Source organism: Protopterus annectens, chromosome 7.part1 (genome assembly GCF_019279795.1).
Source record: "Protopterus annectens isolate FY-2018-M chromosome 7.part1, PAN1.0, whole genome shotgun sequence".
Classification (NCBI taxonomy): Eukaryota; Metazoa; Chordata; order Ceratodontiformes; family Protopteridae; genus Protopterus; species Protopterus annectens.
In genome coordinates this window covers 359,256,954-359,269,297 of record NC_056740.1, presented here as the reverse complement: position 1 = coordinate 359,269,297, position 12,344 = coordinate 359,256,954, and the positions used below count along the sequence as shown (strand labels likewise).

General features: G+C 41.9%; 1 protein-coding gene across 3 annotated transcripts in view; it reads right to left on the bottom strand.

Moving 5' to 3' along the window:
• The window catches only part of FLNB (filamin B), a 4,683,119-nt gene that overhangs the window by 1,097,610 nt on the left and 3,573,165 nt on the right, over window positions 1-12,344 (bottom strand). For all 3 annotated transcript variants that reach the window (XM_044078790.1, XM_044078788.1, XM_044078789.1), the window contains exon 27: window positions 8,398-8,521. In XM_044078790.1, coding sequence (XP_043934725.1) covers window positions 8,398-8,521 — 124 coding nt within the window. The remainder of the gene's footprint in view (window positions 1-8,397; window positions 8,522-12,344) is intronic.

The window sequence follows — 12,344 nt, the reverse complement described above, 5'->3', positions numbered from 1 at the left end:
TTTTGTTTTTACTGATTGTTTTTTAAGTGACCTTCTCACTCATTGTTTTAGTTTGTTATTTGGAATATGTTTGCAGTGACCCTAATGATAATGGACATCAATTGGGTATAACAGCCCTGTGTTTCTAAAGTTTAGTCAAACACTCTGCTTGTGTTGTGCTGACAAGCTCATAACAAGGCCGAAATATGCACAGCTAGTGGGGTTTGGCTTTATTGGCCTGAAATTGTCCATTAAAAACAACTAAACTGGGCATGGGCATTCAGAATTGCCATTGAGCTGAAACACCTGATATTCATAAGGTTCATTTGCATATATCCCATGTGCCTCTGCTACAAGAAGTTTGGGAGGTCACTCAGTGGAAGTTCTTGCTTTGCTGGAGTTTTCATTTTTGTTTTTACTGATTGGTTTTTAAGTGACCTTCTCACTCATTGTTATAGTACCAGAATACAAAAGTAATCACCCCCTATCAATCTATCTTGCCGTTTTAAAAATAGTGACTCTCCACTAAAACGTAACGTTTAGACAGGTAAAACTTCTTTTTCTTCTTCTTCTTTTGGCTTTTCCCGGTTAGGGATCGCCACAGCAGATCATCTGTCCGCTCATGATTGGCAGTGGAGTTTTACGGTGTTGAGTTGCCAGCCCGGCGCTCAACCTTCCACAGAAGGCACACACACATAAAACTTAAGTTACCTAATTTCACATCTAGAACCAGAAAAACAAGGTACCAATCCTAAGAGGTATGAATAAACTGGAACCAAAGGGTGAAGTAGACAGCCGTTTATTCACACGAATGCCAAATACACCAACAATACACAGCGTTTTCATCCCTCATGGACTTCATCAGATAGAAAAAGAATAAAGCTGCCCTTCCTTCCTTTTATATTACCCTCCCCCAACTTTTAATAAAACAATTAACACAGTACAAACTTTTTTAGCTAAAAAATCCAGCTTTGTTTGTGTGTGAAATATAAAATATTGTGGGTAAAACCCAAATTTAAAATTAAAACCACAAAATAGAAATTAAGTACTAAAAAAGATAAAATAAGACCAGTGTCACAAAATGCAAGGGCCTTAAGACAACCTGTTAACTGAGATGAAAAAACAAACTTTTCCATCATGTAACTGGTCAAAGCTGCCATCTGGTGGCCATATCCCTAAAACACGCCTACAACTTAGCTGCCCTCATCTTCAAAATTGGAGCAATAGAAATATGTTCATTAAGACCAGGGAATTGATTGGCCTCCAGCACCAGCTGCCAGTAAAGTTCTTTAACTTCAATTCTAGTCTCCCAGGGACCACCACGGGGGTCCTGTTCCACCTTTTCCAAAACAAAAAAGTGCCATCCTGCACCTGCACATGTTAGTACATGTTTGTATAGGGCATTATTACTATCCTTAATTCTATTTGCATTCAAATGTTCGTAAATCCTTCTCTTGAGCTTGCGTATAGTCTTGCCCATGTAAAATGCCCCACAGCATTTACACGTGGCAAAGTACACCACTCCCTCACTATGACAATTGGTGAAGGAGTTAGCTCTGATAGTCCTATCCCCACCTACAACATGTACACTTCCCTTGGTTCAATATGTAGGGACATTGTGCACAGGCAATGCATTTATAAGTATCCAACCTCCTGTGGTTATAAAATTCTTTGTTGTTATTCCCTAGGAGTTCCTTAATGTTTTTTCCTCTTCTATAGGTAAACTGTGGGTTTCTAAACAAAATATCCAAGTCCGAGTTCCCCTTAAATTCTTCCCAATGCTGGCTAATAATACCCCTAATTTTAAAAGTATCAGTGTTATATTTCATAACAAATCCCCCCTGTATGTTGTTGGTTCCCCTCCTGTTCTATTCCATTACCTTGAGTTCCACCCCTGGAACATATAATTTCCTCACCATGGCCCAATACAGGGCCAAATCTCCTCCTTCTTTCTTCTAACACTTTTACCATGACCTCCTCTATTAAATCCAAGGGGTACTTCCCTCCCAAAAACATATTTTTTCATTTTCAAACTTTTCTTTTCATAATCTGAATCCTTAGATGTTATTCTACTACTGCGGATGAACTGACCCCTGTGGATACTCCTTTTTTGTTTAAAGGGGTGCTGACTAGTGAAATACAGGTAAGAGTTGGAGAAGGTACTTTTCCTATAAACCCCTGATTCAAACCCTTGAGTCTCCTTCACTTTCCTCAGGGTCACAATTGGCTACGCTTCTAGTGTCATTCTACGGGGATCCAGTATCTGTCTGCCTGGGACAACATGATCGACAGACCATGATGCTTTGCCAGAGATGGCCTGCACCTATTGCCCTGGGATTCTGAATACTGGCTAAGGCTCTTACCATCCCTATAGTGCCTTTTTTAGGCAATGTTCAAATGCTAAATTCACCACCATAACAGGAACAAGCAAGCAAACTCTGAGGGTAATGCTACTCAATGCTAGAAGTTTAAGCCTCAAAATGCACTCACTCGAGGCACTCCTTAATATGGAGAACATCGACATCTGTGCAGTGATAGAGACCTGGTTCAAGGCTCCAGAGAGCACCCCTGCAATACCAGGCTATAATTCATACCACACCTTTCGGCCACCTAACATGGACTGAAACACTAAAGGCAGAGGTGTGTCCATATTCATTAAGGATATCCACACCTCCAGGCTAGTTGCTCAACATAATGCATCTGAAATTATCCAAGTGCAACTAACACTAGGCAAAACTGCAATCCAGGTTGTAGCTTGTTACAGATCCCCCACCATGCCCCAGGATTCCCACTCTTCATTTATTAAGATACTGGAAAATATTAAGATACAACCCAATAACTTAATTATGGGCGATTTTAACTACCCCACCATCAACTGGTAAAACTACTCATGTACCAACTCATTCACTCAATGATTTTTGGAATTCATAAATTCCAACGCCTTGGATCAGCATGTCCACACCCCCACCAGGGGCAGCAATGTCCTGGACCTGGTCATTATCAATATGGGTAACCGGTGTTCCACGCTAGAGGTCAACTCCTCGCTGGTCAGATCCGACCACAAGCTAATCACCCTAGACATCCATATTCCACCACCCCCCACCCCACCCCATTAAGGAAACCACCATCAAAAACTATTCCAAAGCCAACTCCATGCTTCTTAAGACAGAAGTGGCAAACTTCACGACACCCATGCAGATGGAAAATAAAAGTATGACTGCTGAATCTTACAGAAATGCACTGTATAAGTACATACACGAGTGCATGGATCGTGCCATCCACAACAGAACCAAGATGCTATCCTCCAAAAAAAGGGAATCCAATCTGGTGGTCCCCTGCCATAAACAAACTCTACAAGAGAAGCAAGAAGCTGTTGCAAAAAAGAGTAAAATCCCAAGATTGGATGAATTCCCTGGTCAGCCTCAGCAAGAAGCTGAGTTCCCTCATAAAATCCTCCAAAGCTAGTTATGAAAATAAAATTGCCATTGATTCTAAAGACAACCACAAAGCATTCTATGGCTATGTCAATAATCTAAATGGCAACACTCAGATCTGCTCTGAACTACAGCACAATGGCACTAAATATACAGAACCAACCGATATTGCCAACATCCTGGCAGATAGGTTTAGTGCTAACTTTACCCCCCTCTCACCCTCCAAAGGGCCCATCTTAATACTGGAAGAATGCAAAGCCCCTGAAATCATGGATGAACAAGTAAAGACCGCACTCTCCAAAGCCAAGAACACAGCATTCATGGGACCAGACAACATCCCAGACTGTGTACTGCTAGAACTACAGAATGAACTGGCACCCCACCTAAGTACCATGTTCAATCATAGCCTCACCTCAGGCTATGTGCCTATTGAAGGGTGCACAGCGACGGTTATCTCACTCCACAAAGGGGGTGCCATCATAGACCCCGGAAACTACCACCCCATTAACCTGACGAGCCTGGTCTGCAAGGCCATGTAATGCATCATCATGGAGCTTATAAACAAAGACATAGGTAACCTCCAAACCCTGGACCCCACTCAGTTTGGGTTTGTAAAAGGTAGAGCATGTCTACTAAACCTGACTGACATTGAAGCAGTCACTAGAGCCATAGATGAGGGCAAGGTAGTGCATACAGCCTATCTTGACCTTGCCAAGGCTTTCAATACCATCCTCCACTCTGGAATTATAGATAAACTCACTAAACTGGGCATAAATCCCTATGTCAATGAAACAGTGGAAAATGCACCAAAATATAACCAATAAACTCTCCAAGGTGCAAAATGAGAGTTATGTTGATGTGGTTTGAGTTTTTATATTTTGGACAATAAATTTGGTTGTGGAAAATATCCTGCCTCTCATTTTGCACCTTGGAGAGTTTATAAATCCCTATGTCACAAGATGGGTGGCCAACTGGCTCACTGACAGAACTCAGACAGTAAAAGTAGCTGACTCCAAGTCCGACTTCAGACCAGTGACGAATAGAGTACCACAGGGTTCGGTCCTGGGTCCTCTCCTGTTCAGCATCTACTTCACTGAAGTGCAGGCCAACACAGAAGGTCTTTGGCTAACAAAGTTTGCAGATGACTGCAAACTGGGAGCCATAATAGAATCACATAATGATGTAGATATTCTACAAGAGCCTCACAGAGACAGATGCTTGGTGTCAAAGTCATGGCCTCAAGCTCAATGCCAAGAAGAGCACTGTCGTCCCCTTTGGGAAAAACACGGTACCCATGAACTACCACATAGGCAGTAGCTCACCAAACACTGAAAGTGTGATAAGAGACCTCGGGACACAGGTGGACAGTAGTCTCTCCTTTGATAACTACATAGCCACAGTAGTCAGGAAATCCTTCTACGTGGCACACCTCATCACAAAAGGGTTCTCCTCTAGAAAAAAAGAGGTCATCGTTCCTCTCTACTCATCCCCCATCAGACCCATTACAGAGTACAATGCCCTGTTTGGCATGTATCTCACAAGACACCTACAACAATTGGAAAGGCCGCAAAATACCTCACTAAGAGGATTACCGGCCTCAAACAGATGCCATATGCAGACCATCTCAAAAAACTCCAGCTCTACTCCATCGCATATCGTCTAGTCAGAGGCGATCTCTGCCTAACATACAAAGCTATGTCAAACCCAGAGCTGTTGGACATGCTACACTTAAAGAAATTCCAATCTCTCTGAACCACATGCTCCAGGGACCTAAACCTTATCACCACAATAAGCAGAAAATGCTGGATGGATAGATTCCTGTCCCAGAGACTTCCCATACTCTGGAACAAGCTACTAATTCATATCAAGCAAAGCTCCTCATTGGCCCTCTTTAAGAAAAATCTTGACGACTGGATGGGAAATAGAAAATTCACCCTGGGGATCACCTCTGCGGCACTGCTTGACAGAGGAAAATTATTTTCTAGGGTGGCTAAAGCCAGGGAACCTTTTTGGCTAGGCTTATACAGGCCCCAGGCCCGATAGCCTTGTACCTACCTATGAACCTATGAGCATGTGTCTGACTGCCATTTTGTAGTTAGATGTTGAGATGTAAGCATGTATGTATGTAAGGTCTGTTAATGAGTTTGTTCGTATTTAATGATGCTGCTATATATCCTGATGTGTTTGTATGTATTTAAAGCATCTAAACAAAACCCAAGCCTTCTTGTTATATGTGTTAAGAGATGAATGAGCAACACGGTGCCAGAAGTGTCATGTCTAAAGGACATGGAGTCAGAACCGGCATTTCCAAAGGGCATGAAGCTAGAGATGGCTTGGCTAAAACAATTAGAGGCACTTGCTTAGAGCTGGTGGAATACTGACGAGTGGATCATCCCTAAAATTTGCAAACTTTGCAAAACAGGTCAGAAATTAATTTCAGATATTAAAAATTGCTCAGCAATATTTCTTTTTCGTAAAACATGAAATGATGCATATACAATGTTTTAAACAATATTTGCATAAACCAATATGTATGATATTAATAAAAGAATATTTGAATTACTACAGAAAATGTTTCAAATAAAGTCCGAATTGCGAAAAACAAACAAAATAAAGGGAAACGACCGCATTTTCGCAAAGCATGTATTTTCGTACTGAGCAAAGATATCCGAGTTATCAGAAGTATATAAAGTGTTCATTTTCCAAGAGGATCAAGCTGCTGCCTATGCATGTAGAATTCTTACCAAACTGAGATGCAGTATGCCCAGATTGAGAAAGAGCTTTTGGCAACTGTGTTTGCATGTTCGAAGTTCCATGAATATGTTTATGCAAGACCTATCCAGATTGAAACAGACCACCAAAAATGAGTCACTATCTTGAGAAAGCCAATGCATTCCACTCCGAATAGACTGCAATGCATGATGCAGAGACTGCAAAAGTATACTTTCAATCATGTCTACAAGAAAGGCAAACTTCTTTATCTTTCTCTTACATTACCCAGATCACCTAGAAATACCACAGAACAGGAAGAGAATGACAGTCTTGATTCTGAAGTCATGGAAGTGAGAAATTTTTCTTCCACATGTCTTGATGTTTTGAGAGATCACACAGCCCCAGATCCAATTTTACAAAGGCTCAACCACTTTATCAATCAAGGACGGTTGTCAAAGGAATCTAGTTTACTTTTAGAAGTGCAACCTTATTTTCCATACAGAGATGAGATTTTGGCTGAGAAAAGTATCATCATGAAAGGTCTGAAAGTAATTGTTCCAAAGTCCTTGCAACCAGAATACAACATCATCTTGCATCGTGATCACCTAGGAACCGAATCTACCAAAAGAAGGGCGAGAGGACTAGCATTTTGGCCTTCTATGTCACAAGACAGTGAGAGAGCACTATCATCTTGTTCAGTGTGTAATAGTACAAAGCCACATCAATAGAAGAAACCACTTTGGCTTATCCAGATTCTGGAACTACCTTGGTTGACAGTAGCCACAGACATTTTTGAGTGGAATGGTCAACATTATTTGATTAGCAGACTCTTACACCAACTGGTTCAAGATTGACTTACTTTCTAAGCTAGCATCTAGTACAGTCATTACTAAGATGAAGCGTCATTTTGCAGTACATGATAGTCCACTCAACATTATTTCTGACAATGGCATACAGTTTACAAGCCAACAGTTCAAAAAATTTGCCAAAGAATGGGACTTTACTCATGTCACAAGTAGTCCAGAGTACCCGCAGTCAAATGGTTTGGCAGAATGTGCAGTTCAAAGTGCAAAGCAGTTACTTGAGAAGTCAAAACGAGACAATAGAGATGTTTTCCTGAATCTCTTGAATCTCAGAAATTTTCCTCGTGATAAACCTCTTGGTTCACCTGCTCAGAGACTTCTGCCGAGACAAACCAGAACCACATTACTAATTATTAGTCAACTGTTGGTTTCATGTGTCAAGAACAACCGATCAGTGAAAACCAATCTGTTGAAGAAGTGCCTATCCCAGAAGTCCTACTATGATAAGACCAGTAAACCTCTCAATCCATTATGAGAGGGAGAAGTGGTAAGGATGCAAACGTCCAAAGGTTATGATCGGATTGGTGTTGTGAAGAATATTGGCCCAGATCCTAGATCGGACATTATAGAATCAGAAGGAGAAATCTTCAGGTGGAATTGGAAACATTTGAGACCGGTGTCTGAGTCTAGACCACAGCACACAGCCTGTGAGAAAGACTCTATCTCAGAGTGAGTTGTCCGGTGTTCCAACTTCAGAGGAAGCTCCTGAGGACATTCCCATTCCTGTGATGAATCCAGAAGTACCTGATATGAGTTGTGCACCGCAGACTGTCCCTGTTGCTAAATTTGGTCCCAACTGTTATGTTATGAGATATGGTCGAATCTCTAAACCCTGTAGCAGATATGAAGCAACCTGGACATGAACACTGTGTTTTGTTTCGGTGTACATAGTAATGCATGCCTAACTCTGATACTGTTTTGTATAAAGGGCAATCTTTTTAAGAGGGAGGATGTAGATCAATATGTGTGTACATGTATATACCTTTAGGAAGTTATCGAAGGGCTTGCACAAGTGCATAAATACTGAGCACGTGCAAGTCTTACTGCCATTTTGTACTTAGCTGTTGAGACGTAAGCATGCATGTATGTAAGGTCTGCCTGTTAACTAGCTCGTTCATATTTAATGATGCTGCTATCCATCCTGATGTGCTTCTGTGTATTAAAGAATCTAAATGAAACCCCAAGCCTTCTTGTTATATGTGTTAGAGACAATTGAGCGACAGTCACCATCTGACGTTATTGACCTACTTGTAGGAAACACACAAAATGAGAGCAATTAATGGGATTTCAGACAGCTACATTTGTTACACACCATAATATATGGCTGTAAACTGTTGCTCCTTCAAATAATTCAATGCACATCAACGGTAGTTAAAAGCATTAGATTTACTACTTGCCAGTGTACATACCTAGAAGGGATCTCCTCATCTGCATAGTGGATGGAGATAGAATAAGGACCTTCTACCACTGGCGTATAACTCACTGTATGAGTGCCTTCCCCATTATCGATTACTTCAACAGATTCTGCCACACCTAGAAAAGGGAATAGAACAAAAACTTACTAAATAATATCCCTAAAAGAATGAGTGCAACACAGCTGTTTTAGAAACAAATGCAGTAGTACCTCATGATTAGGCTTTTCTGTTCTATGTTGTGCATTTAGGTTTCCTCTACATATGTTATGCTTGCAAAGCACAACTTAACAATGAAACTTCAGGACCCAGAGACTCCCCATACTCTGGAATAGACTGCCCATACATGTCAAGCAGAGCGCCTCCTTCGCCCTCTTCAAAAGGAACGTTGATGATTGGATGGGAGATAGGAAAATTACCCCGGGGATCACATCAGTCACCCTGCTAGACAGGGATCCAGGGAAGTAAATATTGTGGGAAGAAATAGCCGGGGAATTGTTATGGCTAGGCTTGTAAAGGCCCTAGGGCCGATAGCCTAGTACCAACCTATGAACCTATGAACTTCAGTGACATCCTGATTTCTAAACATTACTACCCACGGTGGTGGTGCTGCGGTAGCGTTGTCACCTCACAGTAAGACGCTGTCCGGTTCGATTATCAGCTAGAGCATCTTCTGCGTGGAGACATGCGTGAATGGGCATACCTTCATTGAAGGTTGTGCGTCAGGCCTGGCAAGCCGGTACGTAAAAATCAACTGTCAATCATTAGCGGACCGGAGTTCCGCTGTGGCGACCCCTAACCAAGAAAAGCCAAAAGACACAAACAAACTAAACAGATATCCAGTACAAGTGAAGCAAGGCAATAAAGGCATAAATGACATTCATATTAACAAACACAACATGTACATATCAGCATTTGACAAAAAATATAAAGGAAAGCTGACTCCCTCTTATCAATTATGCACTTAACAAATCCTCAGGTCACTGGTGAATTACAGTTATAGGAGTACTCAAAATCTGTAGATTGAAATCCTGGAGTGGGTTTAGAATAATGGCACATATTTTTTTTTCCTGGTCATCTGTATTTTTTTATTTATTTTAGTTAGTTCCACTAAGCTAGAGGCCCCTTTTCAGGGGAGAGCCAAGGCCGTATTTGCACTATTAGGGGAAATTTGGCCAGGACATTGGGGAACTTCCCTACTGTTTTCAAAAGGCATCATGGGATCTTTTATATCCACCTGAGCTACCACCAACTCAAACAGATGCGACTTTGGTTTAAAGTCTCATCTGCAGGTCATCAATCACATTTTAGGACATACAAATGGGTTTACAAATGTTAACAGAAAAGAAAAATATAATTTTCCATTGTTACTGTTATGCAGTGCATGTTTTCTTTTAACAATATTCATTAACTCCATTACAGAAGTTGCTCAATTCCTGCCTTGCCTTAAACTTCACTCCTCCTCCTTAATATTACTTTGCTTGTAATGTTCCTACAAATTTCATTTATTTCTATGAAACTTGTTCCTTCTCTGTTCCAAATACCTTGAGTCCATTTTTTATCTACTTTACAATATCCAAAACTTCCTTTATGATGGGAATAGATTTTGATTTGGGAATAAACTGATTTACACTTTCTAGAAATTCCTTTTTGGCAGCCAATAACATCAAACTTAGTAAGGCCTTACTACATTCAGGCAATTCAGATCCTCCATCCCAGCTCAAATGAATCATTCCCTTAGCGACAACCATTTCATCCCTTGACATATTTGCCATAGTACTTTATAAGGAATATTTGGAATCTGCCAGTCAGTCATACTATTCCCCCAAAAAACACATTCCCAATTACCACTATTTTCTCCATCACATCTCAAACATTTGCCATCTACCCGAGGGAAAATCCTCTGAAGTCTGCTTGGGATACAATTCTGTAACAAGGATAGCCACTCGACGGTGTAAAAAAGGAGGGGGAGTATCCATATACATCAAAAATACCCACACCTCCAGGTTAGTAACACTGCACGAAGCAACGGAAACCATCCACGTGCAGCTAACAGTGGGCAAAACTGCCTTTCAGTTTATAGCCTGCTACAGACCACCCTCCCAAACACAGGAACCCCACTCAGCCTTCCCGAAAACACTGGAGAACATGAAGATCTCTCCAAACACCATCATATTGGGTGACTTCAACTACCCAAACATTGACTGGGTAAACTACTCAAGCCCACACACCCTCGCCCAACGGTTCCTAGAATTTATAAACTCAAATGCTATGGAACAACTGGTCACCACCCCCACAAGAGGGGAAAACATATTGGATCTGGTCATCACAAACATAGGGACTCTATGTTCCACACCAGAGGTATACCCCTCATTGTAAAGGTCAGACCACAAATTAATCTCACTGGACATCCATATCCCGTCCCCACCCCCAGCCAAGGTAACCACGGTGAAGAACTTCTCAAAAGCAAACTTCACACTTCCCAAAATTATGGTGGTACCCTTCAAAGCCCCTGGGCCAGTGGAAAACATGGCTCAAACCGCTGAATCCTTCACAAACGCATTCTATGGATACCTACAGGAATGTATGGATCGTGCCATCCCAAATAAAAGCAAGTCTCACTCCTTCCAAAGGCAGGAGACCTGTCTGGTGGACCCAGGCCATAAATAAGCTATACAACAAAAGGAAGAAGCTACTACATGATAAAGCAAAATCCCAAAAAGGGAAGGCATCTCTGATAAGTACTAGCAAGAAGCTACGATCGCTCATAAAATCATCTAAGGCCAGCTTTGAAAGAAAAATTGCACAAGATACTAAGGACAATCACAAGGCCTTCTTTAGTTATGTCAGGAGGCTGGGCGGCAACTCCCAGATATGCTCCGAGTTAATGCAAAATGACAAAAAATACACTGAACCCACAGACATTGCCAACATCCTGGCAGACAGATTCAGTGCAAATTTCTCCCCATCCCCCCCAAAAGAGCAAATCTCCATCCCAACAGAGTGTAACCTCCCAGACATCACAGATGATCAGGTAAGAGCTGCCCTCTCCAAAGCAAAAAACACAGCATCAATAGGTTCTGGACGGTGTCTCAGGATGCATCTTACATGAGCTACAAGATGAACTTAACCCTCAAATTAAGTCACTGTTCAAGCTCAGCCTTACCACAGGATATGTACCCAAGGAATGGTGTACAGCAACGGTGGTCCCACTCCACAAGGAAGGTGCCACAACGGACCCCGGAAACTATCGCCCTATAAGCCTGACTAGCCTGGTCTGCAAATCTATGGAGCGTATCATCATGGAACTCATAAACAATGATATCGGAAACCTTCAGACACTGGATCCTACCCAGTTCGGCTTTGTTAAGGGCAGATCTTGCCTCTTGAACCTGGTCAACTTCTTTGAAACAGTCACCAGGGCCATAGACGAAGGGAAAGTAGTCCACACAGCCTACCTGGACCTCGCAAAAGCCTTCGACACAATACCCCACTCAGGTATCATAAATAAGCTCACTAGCTTAAATGTCAACCCCTATGTCACAAGATGGGTTGCAAACTGGCTCAGGGATAGAACCCACATGGTCAGAATTGCAGGTGCCTTGTCAGACTCTAAACCAGTTACAAGTGGAGTCCCACAAGGTTCAGTCCTGGGACCTCTCTTGTTTGGTATTTATTTCTCTGAGGTACAGGCAAACACGGGAGGACTATGGCTGACCAAGTTCGCAGATGACTGCAAACTGGGTGCCATAATAGACTCTCCGGCTGACACAAGCATCCTCCAAAAGGGTCTCACAGAGACAGATAACTGGTGCCAAAGTCATGGCCTGAAGCTAAATGCTAAAAAATGCATAGTCATCCCCTTTGGGGAAAAACAAAGTGCCCACAGACTACCACATAGGAGGTAACACATTAAGTACGGAGGAAGTAATTAGGGATTTGGG